This window comes from Penicillium canariense (assembly GCF_028826845.1).
Source record: "Penicillium canariense strain IBT 26290 chromosome Unknown utg000002l_segment0_segment0, whole genome shotgun sequence".
Lineage (NCBI taxonomy): Eukaryota > Fungi > Ascomycota > Eurotiomycetes > Eurotiales > Aspergillaceae > Penicillium > Penicillium canariense.
The window spans coordinates 4,574,247-4,594,419 of record NW_026622729.1 but is presented as its reverse complement, the minus strand read 5'-3'; the positions used below and the strand labels follow the sequence as shown (position 1 = coordinate 4,594,419).

General features: G+C 52.4%; 6 protein-coding genes across 6 annotated transcripts; 3 read left to right on the top strand and 3 right to left on the bottom strand.

Annotated features, from left to right (window-relative positions):
- Positions 1 to 315: 315 nt before the first annotated feature.
- ddiA (putative DNA damage-inducible v-SNARE binding protein Ddi1) lies at positions 316 to 1,668 on the bottom strand (the record flags this gene model as incomplete). The annotated part of the gene is made up of 2 exons (XM_056686935.1): positions 316 to 1,016; positions 1,101 to 1,668. The coding sequence occupies 2 exons, from the start codon at positions 1,666 to 1,668 to the stop codon at positions 316 to 318; spliced, it is 1,269 nt and encodes a 422-aa protein (XP_056545677.1).
- A 6,101-nt stretch (positions 1,669 to 7,769) lies between these two features.
- Positions 7,770 to 9,123, top strand: N7482_004809 (uncharacterized protein; the record flags this gene model as incomplete). Its single annotated transcript, XM_056686934.1, has 4 exons — positions 7,770 to 7,982; positions 8,041 to 8,145; positions 8,202 to 8,578; positions 8,643 to 9,123. The coding sequence occupies 4 exons, from the start codon at positions 7,770 to 7,772 to the stop codon at positions 9,121 to 9,123; spliced, it is 1,176 nt and encodes a 391-aa protein (XP_056545676.1).
- A 484-nt stretch (positions 9,124 to 9,607) lies between these two features.
- Positions 9,608 to 10,738, top strand: N7482_004808 (uncharacterized protein; the record flags this gene model as incomplete). Its single annotated transcript, XM_056686933.1, has 3 exons — positions 9,608 to 10,004; positions 10,073 to 10,157; positions 10,204 to 10,738. 3 exons carry the CDS (start codon positions 9,608 to 9,610, stop codon positions 10,736 to 10,738), a joined length of 1,017 nt encoding a protein of 338 aa, XP_056545675.1.
- Positions 10,739 to 11,018: 280 nt separating this feature from the next.
- N7482_004807 (uncharacterized protein) lies at positions 11,019 to 14,143 on the bottom strand (the record flags this gene model as incomplete). Its single annotated transcript, XM_056686932.1, has 4 exons — positions 11,019 to 12,656; positions 12,720 to 12,788; positions 12,906 to 13,665; positions 13,719 to 14,143. 4 exons carry the CDS (start codon positions 14,141 to 14,143, stop codon positions 11,019 to 11,021), a joined length of 2,892 nt encoding a protein of 963 aa, XP_056545674.1.
- Positions 14,144 to 14,792: 649 nt separating this feature from the next.
- N7482_004806 (uncharacterized protein) lies at positions 14,793 to 16,463 on the top strand (the record flags this gene model as incomplete). Its single annotated transcript, XM_056686931.1, has 2 exons — positions 14,793 to 15,732; positions 15,796 to 16,463. The coding sequence occupies 2 exons, from the start codon at positions 14,793 to 14,795 to the stop codon at positions 16,461 to 16,463; spliced, it is 1,608 nt and encodes a 535-aa protein (XP_056545673.1).
- An 887-nt stretch (positions 16,464 to 17,350) lies between these two features.
- N7482_004805 (M3 family metallopeptidase) lies at positions 17,351 to 19,597 on the bottom strand (the record flags this gene model as incomplete). The annotated part of the gene is made up of 2 exons (XM_056686930.1): positions 17,351 to 18,205; positions 18,293 to 19,597. 2 exons carry the CDS (start codon positions 19,595 to 19,597, stop codon positions 17,351 to 17,353), a joined length of 2,160 nt encoding a protein of 719 aa, XP_056545672.1.
- Positions 19,598 to 20,173: the final 576 nt, after the last annotated feature.

Sequence of the window (20,173 nt, the reverse complement as noted above, 5' to 3'; positions counted from 1 at the left end):
TAGTACTGGTGCTATACGATCGCTGTCTGGCCGGATGCAACCACATAATCGTACACATTTCGCGACGGGCATGGGTTCAAAACATAAACATGAACAGAGGAAGAGTATAAACAAGAACAAGAAAAGAGCAGTACAGTCCCGCTAAATACACTATCCAAACCCTGCCCTACCGCTTAACGCCGGAGTAATGTAAATCAATATGCTGGGGTGGGCTCCATCCACGAATCGGTTCCGTTCAGGCCGCATCAGTTCAGTTTAGTCCAGGCCATATCAGAACAGATTAGATCAGAACTGATCCGCACAGAACAGATCAGATCAGATCAAGAACCCGATCGCCCCATCCAGATCCCCATTCGCAGCGTCCAGCGCCCGCACCGCCTCCTCACGCGTAAAGCCCAGCTCCGTGATCTTGGCGACCGAGGCCTGCGGCCACCGCGAGGCCGGCGCAGGCCGAATGTTGATCCTAGGGGCCGACGAGGACGAGTGCTGCGGCGGCTGTTGCTGCGACGGACCCTGACCCGGACCGGGCCCACCAGCCGGGTGGGTAACGGCGCCAGTGCGCGCACCCACCTCCGCACCATCGGCACCCTTCACAGTCGGCTCATCCTCGAATTCCTCGGTTAGGTGCTTGGGGATATCGGCCTCGCCGAGGAATGGCACGGCCTGGTCCTGAATGACCAGGGCGCCGCGCTGGAGGTCGATGCACGCCTGGTGCCGGCGCAGCATGTCTAGCCCCAGCAGCAGGTCGATCTGCTTGCCCTCCATGACGGTGAACGAGCAAGGCAGGAACATCTCGCCGATCTTGATCTGGGCCGAGTGCACGCGGCCCAAGATGGGCGCCGTGCCGACGCCCTTGGCGATGCCGCCGTAGCGCCGGTCGACCAGCCGCATGATGTTGCAGGCGACGGCGCACTCAGGTGACATGATGGTGACCTGGGCACCGGAGTCGACGAAGGCGTTGAGGCGGTGGCCGTTCACTTCGACGGGGATATAGAGCATGGTTACGCGGCCGAAAGCTATAGACAAACAAAAACAGGTTAGCTGATCCAAGCCATGCGAGCGCAGCGGACTGCTAGGCTAAGCGTAAGAGAGCAACACACATTCGGGGTGATGCTCCATCGCATTGTGCAGGTTCTCCGTCACTGCATTCTGGCGGATGATCTCCTCGATCTCGCGCTGGTTGTCCGGATTGAACGGGTCGGCGTTGAGCATGGCGATGCGGGCCTCCTTCTCCGCCTCGGCCTGCGCCTCCCGCTGCTGTTGCGACAGCAGCACGTTCCGGAACTGCTGTGCGTTATCGGCCGCCGCCGCGAGCTCCGGGTTCTGTCTGCGCACGGCCTCGCGCACGCGCGGGTCACCCAGAATATGTAGCCGGATAGTCTCCGGGTCAGGCATCCCGGGGCGGGGTGCGACATTCTGACGCGGTGCGGCGCTGGGGCCTGCGTGGGAGGGGGGTGCGGTGGTGGTGGTGTTGTTGGTGGTGGTGGGGCCTGGCGGGCCACTACGGAGGTTGACGTGGACGCCGAGCATGTCGCCCTCGCCGATGCCGACCTGGTCGAGGGTTTGCGCGGGGCGTTGGAGGAGCTGATTGTTGAAGACGAGCTGCTGGGCTTCTGGGGGGATGTCGGTTTCGCTTTCGACGATGGCTTTGAGCAGCTCGACGGTCATGTCTCCGCCGACTTCGAGGTTGATGATGTCGGAGTCCGCCTGCTCGGGGCGGATGACGCTGACGGTGATACGCCTGGCAATGGTGAGGGTGCATGTTAGTTGGGGATCGTCGAGATGCAGTGCATTTATCTCCGAAACTCACATGGTATCGGGTGCGGGGAGAAAGAGATCAGGGAGCGGAGGAGGGGGAGGCGGATGGTCTGGCGGATACGAGGGGGTGCAAATCCACACAAGGCGCCGGACGGTGGGAATGAACGATGAAACCGAGAGAGTGGGCAAAGGAAGAAAAGGAGGAAGCGGACATGGAAGAGGACTGAAGGAGACGGAAGTAGTGGACGGGTAACGCTTGAGGGCGGGACTAGACTCCTTACATACGATCCACCCCTTCTCATCCCCCACTTTAATCGCTCAACTCCCCTTCCCTTCCCCTTTAGCAACACGGAAGAGCTGAGCTGAGCTAGCTCTAGCTCAGCTGCAGGTCCATGGCCCACTCGCTGTCCAGTGAAACATGACGGATGATGACGGGATGGGCGCAAGATGCACCTTACGCTATGGGTCCGAACTCCCCGCACTTAGCTTTGAAGATCGGCTCCGGTTCGGGCTTGATATCAAACGGCAACGGCCAAGGCAACTGCGAAACTCCAGCTCTCTTCCCCAATAGGAAGCGACTCGGCGGATAACATGGCCGGACTCGGTACAAGCCTCCCTTGGCTACAAGAATACTTCACTCCCGCTCAGTCTGATGGCGCTTATCACGCTAGTGCCTATGATCCATCCTCGCCTCGCCCTCCCCTCGTCTCGTTCTGCCAAAGGTCATTTTGCCACTGGGCTGGATGGGGTCCGTGGCTGTCTATCCGGGTACTCCCGACCGTGTTCCTGTCTCATGCCAGTCTGAAACTCGAATCCGGTAAGACTGCTCCCAGAAGTACGACCGCTGGGAAGACCCCGCCCTTGGCGTATCCCCATGGACCGTTCCTGAGCAGAATTTGCCCTCATCCTGCCCACTGCCCCTCGCCTTCGTTTCCGTGAGAGGGAGATCACCGTTTTCGCATGGTTCCCGGCCGTGTGGCTCGGCAATGGGCAGGTTCGGTTCTGCGCAGCTTGTCACGGAGTCCAGGGGAGATCGTTCAGCAACTGACAGTCAGGCCCCTTCATGACCAAGTAGAGGCCAAGCAGGACTACTCCCCCCGCACTAGTACTTTGTGTGCTTCGCCCGCTGCACATCAAGCAGCCCAAAGCAAGGTCGAGCACCTCCCCGACACCTTTTCTTGCCTCAGAATTCACAGCCCGCGAGCGGTAGTGCTGACGGTAAGAGGTCGGCACAGGTGCGCCCGCGGCGGGCGTTCCCGCACGGATCGACGGTTGCGTTGATGACAGCCTCATCCTCCGTGCACCGCTACCGCCAGGCTCGACGGTGGCTGCGGAATCCTCCCCCCACACAATTCGCGCTTACTGCCCGGCGTGGGGCTTCGCCTGCGTAGACTGTCTGCACCAGATGGACAAGGAGTCAAGGGATGGAACCTTATTTGGAAAACCGTGCCCTCAGCCATGTCATCCAGCATGATGCTGGCTGTAGAGGCATGTCTGGACATGTTGTAGGTAGCCCCCAAAGACTCGGCCAGACTAGAGTGCGCGCCACAAGCCGAGCCAGCTCTTCACTCCAGTATGTCGGGTCTATGCGCGGCAGCCGTCATACGACTGCCCTTATTGTCATTACGAGGCTTCTGCTAGTTCCTAAAGCGATCGCCTGCTGGGATCTAAGCATGGATCCCGCTGCATTCGGCCCGATGTAGCAACAATGGGGAATTTGAAGGATCACGGCCCCCAGACTGGGCCAATCAATTCCGTCCACATCAAGTGGCACATCATCTGATGGCCGAAACGAGGTTCATTGTGAATTTGGGCTTCCGATGATTCATTTCGGTTACGCTGGGCCTCCTACGTAGACTGCTTCGTACTTGGTTCTTTCGGGTTCGGCTGGGAATTGTCCGTTATTATTTAAAATTAGATGTTATATGAGGTAGATGAGAGAGCCTCATGCGTGACTAGGAGTGGCAGTGCTCCTCCGCCATGTTAATCGAAAACACCCGCCACAACCTATGCCGCCGACTGCAGGTTTGCGTCTGCCGGGCCTCACCACTCGGCAGGGCGGCTTCAATGTCTAGACAATGTTCAGGTTTTTCCTCATCTGTCACGTCCTTGGAGACTGTGAGTTCATATCGACTATCCAAATTCCGTCAGTCAACTTCGCACAGCTAGATATCCACGCGGCTTCAATCAGCTCACCAGAAAGGACACGTCCTTGACCTCTTGACGAGCCACTCATCAACACACTCCCGATGAAATAAATGCCCGCAGGGCAAAATGCGCACCAATTGATTCTTCACAAAATCGTCCGTGCAGATAGGACAATCTGAGTTCCTCGTCTTGCCAGCCGAACTGGCTTTCTCGGCGAAGGTAGGTGGTCGACACTTTTCGTCTTCAGACTCTGTCGAACCGGTAGAGCTGTGAAAGCTTGGCTTCAGCGTATTTGGTGGTACATCATTTGCGTCGTCATATTGAACAAGTGGAATCGTTTTCAGTAGTGCTCTTGCCAAACTGCGTGGCCGTGCTTGTGCCGAGTCATGAGCAGCCCATGGTCTGTCGTGGCAGCGTGCCCGGAGAACAGCTATTGTGACTCCTACCGCGATGAGCATGGCTGCTACTACTGCGACAACATATAGTGTGATTTTCTCTGGGCGTGAGAGCCCCGAGCCAACGGTCGACGTGGGTACTGCTCGTGCAGACAGCCCTGTGTGGCTGATGGGTTCGGATGAAAAGTATGTGTAGAGGGAGGCCATAACAGGAGGGCAATCTAGCCAGTTGATCCCCCGAAAGAATTGAGAAGAGTCGAAGAGGACCATCGATGTTTCAAACTGGAACAAATAGTACAACAGTAGCCTCGAAAAATCTTCGCACTCTTTTTAGTTCGCGTAGCGGGCGAGTGGGAAAACTAACCCGCCTCCCACGCACCTGTGCCCCGCAAATGGGCCTAGTGACTAAATACAAACAGAAAATTACCTGTGATGGAGGTGGCTGACAATCCAGTCTCCCATTGACTTGTTTCGACCAGAATTGTTGACACAACTTGAGCGGCAACTCGAATGGGCATGTTGTTCCAAGGAGTATAGTTCGGGATCTAAGCGAGCTCGGTACGCGGCTCGGCGGTGGAAGAAGTTCGGAGGCCGAACTATTCTGACCGTAAATAGAAGCGGAGGAGTAGTGTTTGTACAGCAACCAGTGGAAGTGCCCTATATGGCTAATCCACTACTCACCTAAAGGTTCAAATTAGATAATGGCACCTCAACCTGACTTCAAACCAGATAGTCACGACTAGAGTCGGCTGAACCCTATCCTGACGCACTCATGATGCAGTAATAACAGTGTTATGGACAAAATCTGCGCAAGCCATCTGGTCCCCAGAAAGTCTTACGGCTGAACCCATCCTACATGCCTGGCTACTTGGTTCTCTCAATTTCTAAGTCAAGAGTTTCGATATATACCCAAGTGCCCCACAATGATTTCAGCGTATCCAGCTTCAAGGACATAGCTCTTTAGTGGATTTATTTTCATCTATGCCGAGATGTCTCGTCAAAATGGTCCGACGGATATCCACAGTCATAATTGATAAATGGATTCGACCAGAGCATCTCATAAATTTGATGGACAATAGCAGCAAAAAGATTAACATGACCCATGGCAGCCTTAAGGCTCCATTCTTCCTCTTACGTCTAGAGCCAGATGAATCCAGAGAAAAGGATCTTACTCTCAACAAGGACGGTTTAGAAGTTGTAGCTCAAGGAATCTGGAAGAGCAGCGCTGTCGGGAAGAATGGGAGATCTGGTGCTGTTGTTTCTTTGCCATTCGATTTGATGTTCTATGCTACCGTGGTGTTTCAAACGTCTGAGCCCCCGTAAATACGTGAATATGCTAAATCGGGACGTTAGAATAATGCCTTCAGAACTGCACCGAAAGCTCAATCAGGAAATAATCTGAAAGATGAACGGAACGATATTCAAAAAGTCGCGAAAGAGACGAGGCTGAATCAGCAAACCCTAGACCATTTTCATAGCACAAGCGTCAACCTTTTGAGGTGCGGTATAATCCTGTTTCGGGTACCTGCGTAAATTATTACATGAATCTTCGATATGGTAGGAGCTCTGGGAACCTGATTGGAAATCAATGCAGTTGTGTGATGCATATGTTGACATAAAAGAAAGTAGGGAGTGAAATACCGACACACATGAGATAATCCAGGTGTTTTAACAAGAGAGCAAACATGGTGAAAAAGGGGATTGAGCACGCTGAGGTAGGGTAGGGTGTATGATAGTATGATAGTAAATTCAACAAGAAGCAAGTTCAGGGTTTGCAGTTGAACATAATCTGGCTAAAGTCATATTACCCCACGACCTCATTGACGCTGCCTTGGGCGTAGTATTCTGCCATCTTCTTGTCAATGAAGTCGACGCCTTTCGTTTCTACTATCTGGTCAATAAATTGCCCCGCAAAACCGGCTATAAGCTTTTTAGCTTCTGCATAGGAATCGGGGTGTCCTGCATATGGTTACTCTTATTGCCTTCCACTGGTAGGATAGGATGAGGAGCCTACCATTCGCCTCGCAATGTCTTTCATATTCCGCAAGCACATAAACTGCTTCCCGCCTACGTTGCGCACCCCAAAACACAGTAACTGCGAAAATCTACAAATCCATATCTCAACAAAAAGTATATATATCAAGTTGAAAAATGACTTATCTACTTCTATAAGTGTCAAGGACAATATTTTGGAATTTGATTATATTTAGAATGATATTTTACTACAATACCATAAAAAACAATGTAATTTAGACTTTCGATCAAGGAAACTTATATATCTCTATCAATACTAATAATTTCCCAAGAGGATGATAACCAACAATGCTGGTTGGGTGCAGAATAGGCGGGGGGGTAAAGAGTGGAGGGCGGTCAAGCGGCGGCTCGCTATCCAAAGTGACGGGTGGAAAGGGCGCTGTTTCTAGCGCCAGAGGCTGTCATTTTCGGCATCGATTTCACGGGTCCTCGGATTCTATATATAAATCCCCAGACCATATTATTAAACGGTCTACCAATCACTTTTTTGGGTAGATGCCCGCCGGTTGGAAGAACTATCGGTGGAGTACCTGGTGGGGATTCCGCCAAGACTTTGAAACATAATGCATCAACAAGCACAAGCTCAGAAGTCTGTTTCATGAGAACGGTAGCTCACGCGACAAGGTCGACGTTATTGTGCTACGGTGTCATGACTGCTCGGCGGTAGACTCCGTATTCTTTATCTGAGGAGCAATGGGGCTGAGTTGATCCCTCTGGGCGTGTCCAATCGCGCAAGAGATCGCGACTATGCGGCCCCCACAAGCTGACATGGGCTGCTGCCAATTTGGGCGATCCTGCGCCCGATTAGAAATTTTCCAGGTAGGTTTGCAGTGGTGCGCCTGAATACTACTCACTTGGGTAGCTTTTCGAGAAATGTTGACTTTGAATCACTTTATCTATGAGGGTACCTGGCACGGTACGGATTCAAGCCCCCTCTAAACCTGTTGCGGAGGCTCAATCTCATTCCTCCTGGACTCCGTAGTTGGGATTGGAAAACCTTGAATCTGCCGAGAAAGGGAAGATGCCAAACCACGTGGAATCCTTCAGGAACGCATTTTCCCCACTGTGCATGAACCTCACCTGTCGTCGTCCGTGCTGCCAATCACACCCTCCGTGCATGATTTGGCCCCTAGCCTAACACTTTCAACCGCGTGGGACGGACCCCCGGGGCTGATAACAGCCCCCAAGGAGTGCATGCCATGCAGAAAGCCGGGGGCCACATACTACACTTCCATGGTCAAAGATGACGGTGACAAGCAAATCTCACCTGCTTCTTGGGGGCCCGCCCCCATGCTCTCGATGCGATCGCCCATAACGTGTCAGACTGGCAGATTGTGTTTCTTATAATAGCCACCAGCCACCCCGCCTCTGAATTGCGATCGCTGTTGCTTGTTTCCTACAGCTCACGTGGGACCGTTCCCCTGCCTGCCTATCATGGAGCATATCATGGAGACTCCCATCACGGCTATTTTGGGTCCGCCACCAGCCAATGTAGACCTCAAGCAGGACCGGAGATGGACGGACAATGCTGCTGTTATCACGATCTGCGTTATTACTGCCTTCATGGTCGCGATTCGGTTTATTGTGCGGATCAGAGGTCAGAAGCCGAAAATCCTTCTCGATGAGTGGCTTATGGCAGCCACCTTGGTCAGTTGGTCCCTATTCTTGGACTGTAGTGGCTGGATTAAACTAATGCATTGCATAGGTTCCCATGTTCGCTCTCCTAGCTGAATCAATAGTTGGCGGTCATTATGGGCTAGGGAAGCACGTCTGGCTCGTGACGATCGGCGCCATGGTGAAATTGAGAAAGGTATGCCGCTTGGATGAAGAGTAACAAATACATTTGGCTAAACGATATCTGGGTAGATTCTCTTCACTTACCTCTTTATTTATCTCTTCGAGCTATTTCTGATCAAAGTCTCGATTCTGGTATTCTATCGCCGCATCTTTGGGAGGCAATGGGGAATTTTGATTGGTCTGTTCCTGACTACCGGATGGGCGCTGGGCAGCATGATTGCCCTATTAGCGAGCTGCGATCCCATGGCTTACTTTTGGTCGTCGACTTATGATCCCAAAGGTGGTCATTCTCGATACGATTTTTACCAATACTATATTGGGAACGCCGCCGCAAATGTGGTTATCGATGTGTTGATTCTGCTGATCCCAATCCCCGTGGTGTGGAGATTGAAGCTGCGACTGACGCAGAAGCTCCTGATCACGAGCGTGTTCTTTCTCGGCGTATTGTATGTGACCTGAATCATGCCTGTGCCTTCTCCTCGACATCGGCTAACCGCTTCGTTCCCTTAGTGTCTGCGTTGCAAGTATCGTGCGACTCCACTACCTGACCTTTATGAACGGAAGCGTGGACATCACATGGGTCATGAGCAATGTCTACGTCTGGTCCACGGTGGAGCCTTGCCTTGGCATAATCTGTGCTTGCCTGCCCGCTCTCCAACCGCTCGTCCAATCATTCATGAAAATGGAGCATCTACTACATATCCGAAACCGAGTACACCACAGCAAACCGTTGAGTCAAGTAAATGAGTTGCGGAAGCGCGTGAGCAATACCAGCAGCAACAGCCACTGTCGGGCCGACACGGTGGATTCGCTGGACGGAAAGCCGGAGCTGGGCTTGCGCACTCATGATGATGAAATCCATCTTACGTCGTGCGTCGCTCAAATGGAGCCCGATCGATGTCGCAAGGAGAGAGAAAACCTGGAGGAGTATCTGGGTCCGATGTTCATCCGGGTGGAGCATCAAGTCGAATGGAGTGTGGATCGATACTGAGGCTTGCTTTTTGTCTTTTTGTCTTTGAGCGATTTATTGAAATAATGCCGAGAACACTTCAAGCAGGTTATGGGAGGCTCTTGATTTACCAAATTCAACGCTCCTCAAAAAAGTGAGCAGTCTATCACCTTGTCATAGGATTGCCACGTCCATGTTCCAGTTCGGTCCAACGATTTGCCACAGCCATAATCCACGACCTGGCTCCCTTGCTCTTTTAAAAAGCCAATATACTCAAAGGGTGTGTCTCTGCCATCAAAAAAGAGGTATCCCGGCCCTCCCTTAGGTCGACCCACATCGAGTGGTGCTGGGGACTAGTATATATTTTACACTACGGGCTTACCTACCATAACGCGTTAGTAATATAGACTAGGTGACTGAAGCGGGCTTCAACAGATAACTAGTCTCTTCCGCTTCCTCCCCTACACACAACACACATGCGTCTGCGAAATTACAGGCGTTTTCGATTCTGCTGTCGTACCTCAAAATGAGCCTTTCTCAGCTGCCCACCGAAACCTTGTGGACTATTGCGTCCTATCTCCCACTCCAGAGTGATATCTACGCCTTGGTTAGAATCAATCGTCGCCTACACCAAGGGCTTGAAAAGTGCCTATACTATTGGAACGCTCAGTATAACCATGGATCGGCGCTCTTTTTTGCTGCCAAGCACAGCCTCATTCCACAAATTCAAACCCTTTTAGACGGATTAGTTTTTGCCCGCACTCTGCCTCACTCGCATCCCTGGAAAGAGACCAGGGCAACCCGACAGGAGGAAAACGAGGAAAGTGAGGAAGAAGAGGAAAGCGAAGAAGATTTGTATCCAATAATAAGAAGAAGGAATCTAGATGGGAGATTAGATCTACCGATCCTTATTGGGAAGATGTGTACGCTCACCCCCTTTTCTCGCGAGGATACTGCATTTCGAGTATCCTTAATATCCAGCATGCTCTAGTGGTGGGTATTCAGACTGGAAATACCGAGGCTGTTCAAGTCTTGCTGCAGTTTGGCGCAGAGGTCAATTTCTATCGTGGAAGTCGGTGCGGAAAAGCCATTTTCACAATTTACCCGCAAACTATGGCATAGTGTGATGGTTGACATTGACGACCCGCCATTATTCACGGCTGTACAATACGGACACGTCGAGATGGTGAACAAGTTGCTCGAGGGTGCTGATCCACAGCGGTATACTCCTTCTCCCTTATACCGCGCTGTTAAAGATGGTCGGCGAGACCTGATTTCTGCATTACTGAAAAGCGATGTGCGATCCCAAAAAGCAGCGTTGAAACTTGCTGTGTTGCGAAGGGACTATCCCATGGTTGAATTTCTCCTATCTGGTGGTTTAAACACTTCAGAGTGCGGGCATGCTGGGCTATACGTTGCTGAAATGAAAGGCTACAAGGACATCACTACTTTGTTAAAGCTTCGTGGTGCGACCATTGATGCGCTCTCTGAAGCTGACAAGATGAACTGGGCGACAGAGGACAAAGACGGAACCGGTCGGCCAAAGTACTATACGTACTCAACTCTCATGAGGAAGACGAATCTGGTGATTAACTCTGTCCTGAGTTCGATACCTCTGCATAATGTGAAACAGAAGTCTCGACTTTCGTGGTCGTAGAACCTCATTTGTATTGTCATAGATGCCGGAGTAGGTTATGCGCTTTCGCGGTCCCCACGATGCTGTTCAGGGCGATATTGGAGATATTATTGCTGTTTTCCTGGTAAAATTCTGTCGGATAATTGACAGCCGGAGCATCACGGACCTACCATTTCTCTCTTCTCCGATATCTCGCTTTGCCCCCCGGGAATTTGGTGATTCTTTTTCTCCTAACTACCTACAGCTACTCATGAAAAGGGGTAAAATATCGTTCTTTTGCTCTGTTCCAGGTGATCGGCATCTAAGAGACACGATGGCTTGGAGGTGGTCCAAGATAACTCTCCTTGGCTCCCCCAAGATCTAATACAAGTTGCTCCAGTAGCAAATTTGAATGGCTCAACCGAACACGGATAATATGAGCGCCCGGCTCGAGGCTGGCAATGGCATGTTCTCGTTTCCAAACGCAGTCCATCACAGCGCTCAGCCAGCCCTCAGCCGGTAGCTTACTAGCCTTCGTCTCGTTACTTGGCAGCACAAAGTGCATCGTTGTGGGTTCATCATCAATTCCAAACTCATAGGACATGCGGTGAGCTGGGTCGACATCAAGGGTCATGTTGAATATCAATGTGAAGCTTGGCGAAGTGGACTTGGAAAAGACATAAACGGGGTATTCGAGGAATGGCAGGGAAGTTCCGTCTTTGCGAACAGACCGCTCGAGGGTGATTGATCCCGCACTTGTGCGGCCAAGCTCCGGATGGTGTTGATAGGGCCTCTTCACGTCCAGCGCGGAGGCGGGGACGGATACACAGCCGTCGGATTCGACAAAGCCACGGAACGATTCAGGGACTTTGTGGCCGTGGACCGGCAAATGAACCTGTTCAAAGTCTCCCTCCTTTGAGGCAACGCTGATCAAGACCTCTTCGGCCAATTGCACTGGGACTTGACTCCAGTCAACTGTGATCCAAACGCGCACGTCGTCACCATCTGGGTGCAGGATCCCTTCTGTTTCGGAGAGATGAATCCATGGATGAGGAGCCGAAGTACTCCAGTGGATAGTGTGCGTTCCTCTGGTGAAGATATCAAACCATCGCTTGACTGGGCCATATCGATTCATTGGACCCAGAGTGAGTCCTGGAACGAGATCTCGTCGACTGGGGTGTGTTCGCTCGCTCTCTTCATTGATGCGCCCTGCTCGAACTCCCTCGTGGCCTTCCACCGCAACACCCATCTGCCCGACAATGAGATTGCTGTTCTGATGTCGCTGCACATATGCTAGACCGAAAATTGCATCGCGCGAAGGGGCATGCCAGGTGTCCCCGTAGCCCATATGGGACTGGCACATCATATGATTCCATTTGCCATCGAGAAGGGAATGAAACTCTTGAGACAGTTTGAAGTCAGCATCGAACAGGTCAATGGCGTGTCGCAGAAGTTGGTTGGCTGTGTTACGTCGCTGACGGGCATGGAGTTGATTCCGCGCTTGCACCACTCTCAGTCGATTAAAGATGGAGCTTGCCTTCACCGGATGAACCACGAGTTGCCAAAACGCCGCTCTCTGTTCTTCGGATATTCCCTTGAATATGGTCTCTGCCGTGCTTTCCAGTGCCTCCCATCGAGCGACGATACTGTCGGCCTCGTTGTAGTGCAGTAATGAAAAGCTGTCCGGCTCGATGTGTTCGTGTTTGCGGAGGCGGACGAGGCGATCATATTCCTGCCAGATAGAAACCACGTCCGGACTCACTCCCGCTTCAAAATAGTCGTTCGCGATGCCTCCCAAAAACTGGGACATGCCGTCTACCTGAACTGAATGGATGTTCCATGCCATCTCCAGCGCGTAGGTCAAGGGTACCTCAATAGGCTTGATATCGCCGACATTAAAGACCCAGATTTTCCGCGCATTGCGCTCATATGCTTGGGATAGCTGATGATAAATTTTCCCCTGCATGAAATACAAATCAGCTATAGTCATCGAATACACATCATGCAGTAGGATAACACAGACCAAAGAGTTGGAGTTGATCCACTTGTAGCTTCGAGGGGCGCCGACGTACTCAAAGTGGTAATATATCTGCTTTGAATATTAGCCAATGCATGCATCCAGAGCCGAGGCAATGATGGTGGCTTGAAACTGTCCCAGTCTCTCCCCGACAGTGGTGGAATGATACCACAAGGGTGTTGCATTACTTACTCCTGCGCCTCCCGATCTTGCGTTTTCCGAGCCAGAGGGTAGCCGGCGCAAAGACCCAAAGTTGTCATCGGCAAACAGCAGCGTCACATCCTCTGGGACTGTGAATTCACCAGCCTCATACAGATCCTGTACCTCCTTGTACAGCGCCAGTACTTGGGGCACTGCATCCTCACGGCCGTGCACTTCTTTAAAGAGAGCCCGCTGCTCTCGAAGCACCTCCCGAACCACCGCTCCAGGATCATCGGTTGCCATCTGTTTATCATATTCGCCGCGCATTCCCAGGGTGAAATACGATTCAAGGCCCTGTGCTCGCTGCACACCCTCGCGGAAGAACTGGACAATCTCCTCGCGGTGTGTGAGCCAGTCCCATGTTCCATCGGCATGCCCTTCAAACCACTCCGTCGACGCGCGCTGCATCGGTTCATGATGGGAAGTCGAAACACAGATTCCATATTCGTCCGCCACGCGTTGATTCTCCGGGTCATCGAGGAAGAAGACGGCGCCTGGGTTTGGGTACCCCGGCCACATAGCCGGCCACATGAAGTTTGCCTTCAAGCGCAAGAGCAGCTCATATACTCTCCTATAGAAGTCTGTGTTATACCTGCCGAACTTCTCCAGCACCCAGCCTGTCAGCGCTGGTGCCTCGTCATTGAGGAATATCCCGCGGAATTGGACGCTGGGCTCGCCAGATATCGCGTGCATTGGCAGCGCGAATATCTCCTCATGAAACTGTGCAGGGACATCTGCCCACCAATACCATCTTTCATGGAGGTTAGTGGGAAACACGGCAAGCAAAACCATAGGGTGACATACGGCGATACTCCAATTTGCCTGGAGAGGGTGTATGTGCCAAAGATTGCTGCTCTCTTGTCGCTTCCGGCAATCACCAGCGCCTTGGTACACCCTGGGAGCGGATTGTCCACGACGGCCGTCATGAAAGTTTCCCATTTCCCCCGGATGGATTGGGTGTCAATCTTGCCCAGCCTCTGCAACTCTTGAAGCATCCAACATGATTCGATGCATCCGACAATAATAGCGGCTGGTACGTCCAGGATCCCCCGTTGCACCAACTCAAAGGGACTTGCGAGGCCGCGCGTTACTCGACCGAAATCCTCGGCTAACGCTCGGCCTGCATGATGGATGCCCTTGAAATCGGCTGGGTCGGCTATAATCTTGGCGCCGACCAGATTGAGAAGATGAGGGGAGCTGTCAAAAGTGACCAGCGGCGCTTCCAGCATGATGGCGATACCCTACTACTACAGTGACTGGCGCGGGGAGTGATAAAGGGATATAGGGGCCTGTTTTTACCTTTCGACCCAAAAACGACTCAAAGACCGGCTAAGTCAAAGACGGCAGTCTCAAAGACCGCGCGCTCCATCCAAACCTCGTGTCGAGGGCAATCGGACCAGGCCGCGGGGTCACTGCTCCACTAATACGCGGAGTATACCGTTCGGGTCGTTGTCCCCCGAGCAGGCCCCTCATGTGGAACCCGGACCATTGTTGATATAGCTATCTCAGTTGCCGATCCGGCAATGAGTGTCATGAATCGGGAGTCTTACACCGAGCCCTGCCTTTGTCCCTGCTGGTGGTACGTTGGGAGATGCCGGTAACACGTCGGCGTCACTCCGGGCGTGGGGAAGGCATCCGACCAACCCCACGGGGAGCAATTCTACCGAACCATGCAATGCCGTGCCTCCACCCCCACATCCCCCTGCGGAAACGTGAGGCTGGGGGGTATTTCCCTGCAAATAGCCCCTGAAGTACGGAGTACTCTTTTCTGAAAGGGTGCTTTAGGAGCAAAAGGCTGATTGGGATTGCACGTCTCCCGAGAACAACCCCCCAAACCATCAATTCGTCTCTAGAGCCTTCTGTTGGTGCCCTGTGATAATGGCCAAGACAGAGAAAACCGAAAACCATCAAATCGAAGATGCTGCAGCCTTTCATGATGACATGCCCGAGAAGAACCATACTAATTACGCCCTGGTCGACCAGGAGGTTGCCAAGTACGCCACAAATACCGCCATCGAGATTGACGAAGCCACCAATAAGCGGCTCAAGCATATGATCGATAAGCGTATTCTTGTGGTCATGATGGTCACCTACTTCCTGCAATGCCTGGACAAAGGAACGCTCTCCTTTGCGAGCATTATGCATTTGCAGGAAGACACGCATCTCGCCGATAATGAAGTATGTTTGATCACGCCGATCCGATCCGATCCGATCCCGATTCGAAATGCTAATAGACCACAGTATTCGTGGTTAACTACAGTGGTGTATTTGGTGATTCTCACCGTCGAGTACCCGGAAAATTGGATTCTGCAGCGCGTGCCAATCGGGAAATGGCTGTCTTTCAACATCCTCATGTGGGGCATTTGCATCGCTCTGATCGCCGTCGCGAGGAATTTCGTCGCATTGATTATCTTGCGAGCATTTATGGGTGCCTTTGAAGCGGCCTGTCAGCCTACCTTTGTGCTGTTGTCATCGACATGGTACAAGAGAGAAGAACAGGGCAGCATCATCAATCTATGGTACATGATGAACGGGCTTCAGCAGATAGCGGGCGGCCTGCTGGCATTTGGCTTCTCCTTCATTGCGGAAAGTTCGCCTTTAAAGTCTTGGCAAGCCATTTTCATGACTTACGGTATCATCACCGTGTTTTGGGCGGCCTTTGTTTTCTGGTGGATGCCCGATAGTCCCATGAGAGCCACCTGCTGGACGGAGGAAGACAAGCGGCTGATGGTGGAACGTGTTCGCCAGAACCAGACTGGTTTGCAGAACAGAACCTTTAGGATCGAACAAGTCCGAGACGCATTTACAGACCCACAACGTATGTCCTTCACAATCGTGGACTAGTATTCATTGATACTAACTGGTGTAATGTACATCCCAGTATATGCATTTGCACTTATCCAAATTCTCACGACGATCCCGAGCGGCGGGATCGGTGCCTTCGCGAACCAAATAGTCAATGGATTTGGGTATAGTGTCTGGGAGAGCCAGCTTCTCATGATGGTCGTCGGCGCAGTCATCGCAATCACAATGCTTACCTCGGCCTACCTGGACCGGAAGTTCAACCAAACAATCATCATAATGATGTGCTCTGTCATCCCGTCTATCATCGGCACCTCCATTCTTGTTGGCATACCCTACACCCCCAGCAAAAAGGTCGGCATGCTCATTGCATATTTCATCTTCTACTCCTTCTTTGCCGTGCAATCACTGTCCCTGGCGCTCTTATCTCGAAACGTCGCAGGACAGACCAAGAAGTCAATTCTCATTGCCTCAAACTTCATCTTCTGGGCAGTAGGAAACTCGGTTGGACCGCAGGTGTTCCGGGATAAAGATGCACCGCGGTACTTCCTGGCATTTGCAATCCTGCTTGGATGTTTCGTTCTTGTTGCTATTATTCTCGGGGCACTGAGATTATGGTATTCTCTCCAGAACCGAAGACGCGACGCGGAAATCGCGTCGGGGGAGGTCGTTCCGGATGTGAATTTCGCCCACGGATTTGAAGATGTGACAGATCGTGAGAATCCGCACTTTAGATACAGCTACTGATGAGCAGGCTCGGTGTACAGGTACAGGTTGTATAGGTAGTGGATCCATCTATCGATTACAAGAGCTATTGTTAGAGCCAAGTGAATTCAGAAAGCCTACCGATTACCTTTGAAGTGATTGGAAAGCAGCGCTCAGGGACTGTCGAAAGGGCCATAGAAAAATACGCAAAGCGAGATGGAGAAGAAAAAGCGACGAAAGTCCTTGGCAAGAACGTCAGTATCGAACGAGAAAGGATGGACAATACTACAAACAACAGATCAGTAAGAGCGGCTATGGCCGTCAAAGTCATCACATGCAGCCTGGCCTTCCAAAGAAAACATTCAAATAAGAAGTATAAGGTGCTGCCGATCGTCAGAGACAATGTTCTTTGTAAAACAAGTAGAATGGGAAAAGGTAACATGATAGATATACCTATAAATCGAGAAAGCCAGTCCAATAGGCCAAAAATTGCAATCCAAACATCAAGCTATTTTTCATTATGAGAGTAATTGCCAGTACCCATAGCCCATCCTCTATTGCCGCAAGATAACAGCGGCTTAAATTGACTTAAATGACGCACCTAGGAATGCTTCTTTGCGAAGCTCTGCAGACCGTTGGTCGAGATATCGAGAATACTCCATACACGCTGGATCAAAGAAACAGAGCTAAATAGCCCCGGACTATACTGATAGCGAGCGAGTATGTTCACTGGTTCCATTCTTGAGGCCCCAGACAAAGCGGCATCCGAGTCTCTTGAGTGCAGGAAGGCAGACATCTGGTACGAGGTTTATTGACTCCTAGGGCATATTGAATAGAGTCTACTGGATCAAGTGTTGTATTTGACTACTCTTTGCCCAGTATTTCTACCATTTAACATAAACCTGGACTTTATTCACCATTCGTCCGACTCACGCCAGCCCCAATTCCTGGTAAAATGCATCAGTGCGCGGCTCACGACCCAAAAATTGGGTCAGGGTGGTCATCTCATCCTGGCTACCGCCTTTCTCAAGCACAGTATGCCGGTAGCGACGGCCATGCTCCTTGTTCATCGGGTCATCCTTGAAGACGGTGTAGAACATATCGGTCGAGTACACCTGAGAGCTGAGATAGCCGTAGTACCCGGCGTCATAGCCGCCGATCAAGTGGCCGAAGGTAGCCTCACCATGGCCCCAGTCATCGCCGGCGCCGAGGGCCTCGGGTCCGTCCATCTGGGTGATTTCTCGGCGGAGGCGGTTGTAGGTGGCTGAGATGGGCAGGGCCTCGATCTCAGCGTGGCTGGCAGGCTCGTGGACGGTCATGTCGAAGATGCCGAAGTGCAGCTGGCGCAGGTTGAACAGCGCGTCGTTAACGTGCTTGGTGCGGATGAGGTTCTCGATAACGTCGTCCGGGATGCGCTCGGACGGCGGCGCGGTCGCCGTCTTACCGCCACTGCGGGCTTGGTGCGCTTCGTGCCAGCCGGCCAGGTACTCTGGGGAAAGGGTGGAGTAGTGGCGGCTTAGGGTGCGCAGCTGTGAGGGCGTCCAGCACCAGTTCTCAAGCATCTGGCTGGGGGCTTCGACGAAGTCACGGACCGTGCTGGTTCCGTGGAAGCGGGAGTAGATGGTCTTGGAGACAAGGTCATGGATGCCGTGGCCCAGCTCGTGGAAGAGAGTGACAACCTCGTCGTGCTTGAGGAGACTGGGCTTCTTGGCTGTGGGCTTGGTGAAGTTGCATACCAGTGCGGTGGCAGGGTAGCGGCGGCTTCCGTCTGCGGCGATGAATCCCTGGAATGAATGAGACGGTTAGTTTCATGCTTTTCTCTTTTTTTCTTTTTTGGAGATTAATCAGATCGTCCGAAGAGGAGACCATACCGGTTGGAGGTTGAAGTTGGCAGCGTGGCCATACTTGCCCTCACGCGGGAACAAGTCTAGATACAAGTATCCAACAAAGCCGTTGCCTTCACCCGCATCATCCCACACGCTGAATACCTGGACATCCTCGTGCCAGACAATATCGTCACCCTTGCCGGTAGGGGCCACGGCGGCGCGGTCCTCGCCAACAATTTCAACAAACTCCAGGCCGAACAGCTCCTCGAAGATCTTCAGCATAGCCTCGATAGTGGTCTGCAGCGGGAAGTACTCCGCGATAAGCTGCTGGTCCAGCGAATACTCCTTCTCCAGCAACAAACGGTCATAGAACCGGTGATCCCAGAGGTAATACCGGCCATCGGATTTGGGGTCAGTGGCCTTCTTCAGTTCCATCAGGGTCTGCATTTCCCGCTTGCCGCCAGCAGTCAGGCGCGTGCGCAGATCGCCCAAGAAGTTGTCGACAGTCTCGGGGGTCTTGGCCATCTTATCTTCAATGCGGAAGGCAGCGTGGTTAGGGTATCCCAGAAGACGAGCAGCCTCGTCGCGCAGCACAATCGCCTCACGGAACAGCGGGACGTTCTGGTTGCACTTGTTCTCGTTAGCGGTCATGACCTGTCGGCGGGTATCCGGGTTGGTGGCATATTTCATCGTGGGGAAAAGGTCCGGGTACTTGAAGGTCAACCAGATCTTGCCGGCGTTCTCGCCTTCGCCCTTCTTCAGTCCAGAGAGCACGTCCTCAGGGACACCGTCCAATTGCTCCGGGGTAAACCAGATACCACCATTCTCCTCGTTTAGGTTCTTCTGGAACTCAATGCTCAGCTGACTGAGACGCTTCTTGATCTCCTTGAACCGGGCACGCAGCGGACCCGCAGGCAAGCTGAGACCGTTGCGAACAAATTCCTTATGCTCCTTCTCCAACAGTCTGCGAGACTCGGGGTCCAAAGATTCATTCTTCTTCAAAGTAGCATCCACCAGCTGGAACACATCCTCCCGCATCACCGACTCGATAAAGTACTCATCCATTAGCTCCTCAGCCTTGGATGAGGCATCGCGGAGTTTCTGGTCCGTTGAAACAGCCTGGTAAAAGCCCAGAATATGGGTCTCAAGGGCCATGACGTTCTCATCCCGCGCCAGTGGGCCCAGTACACCCGCAAAAGTAGCTGTCTCGGGCGTAAATTCTGCAACAACCTTATCCTGGACGGCGCGGGAGGTCTTGATCAGACGCTCTGCGTCAGCAACGACGGACTGCGGGGTCGCGGTGAAGACCGGCGGGGCTTGCGGCGGGCGCCGGAGGTGAGAGGGGGCCATGCTGGAGGTGGTCAAGTATCGGTAGTAGACTGGCGTCGTAGTACGAAAGTGGCCCAGCACGGAAGAGAGGCGGGCCGGGAGACGGAGGAAGGGCGCCAGGGTGAGGACGGCGAGGAGCAGGACGAGCAGGTGCAGGCGAGCGGTGAACGCAATGCTGGGCGGAACTAAGGTCCGTGGAGGGGGAAATGCGGTGTGTTGTGACTCAGAGGGAGAAGAGGGGCGCGTTCTCAGCAGGGCAGTTGCAGTTAGTTACCGTTGCAGTACAGTAGTTAAAGTTAACTTAGCTTGGACATCTGGCCTGAGGCAGTGATGTAACCAGTCGAACCTCACTGACTACTATAGGGGCACGTGATGGGCCCCCGCCCCCGCGTGATGTTGGCTTTTGCCCAAGTTTACACTAGTGTCTTCTCCCTTTGGACCGGGTTTCACAGGCTCCCACAATGATGCTTCAAGGACTGCCCGGACCGAGAACAACAGTCCTCCTACTAACAATTATGGCCCACTAATATATTAAAAGAGAATAGAGAAGTATAAATAAGATGTAAGTTCGTTTCTAGTTCGTGATGGATTGATTAC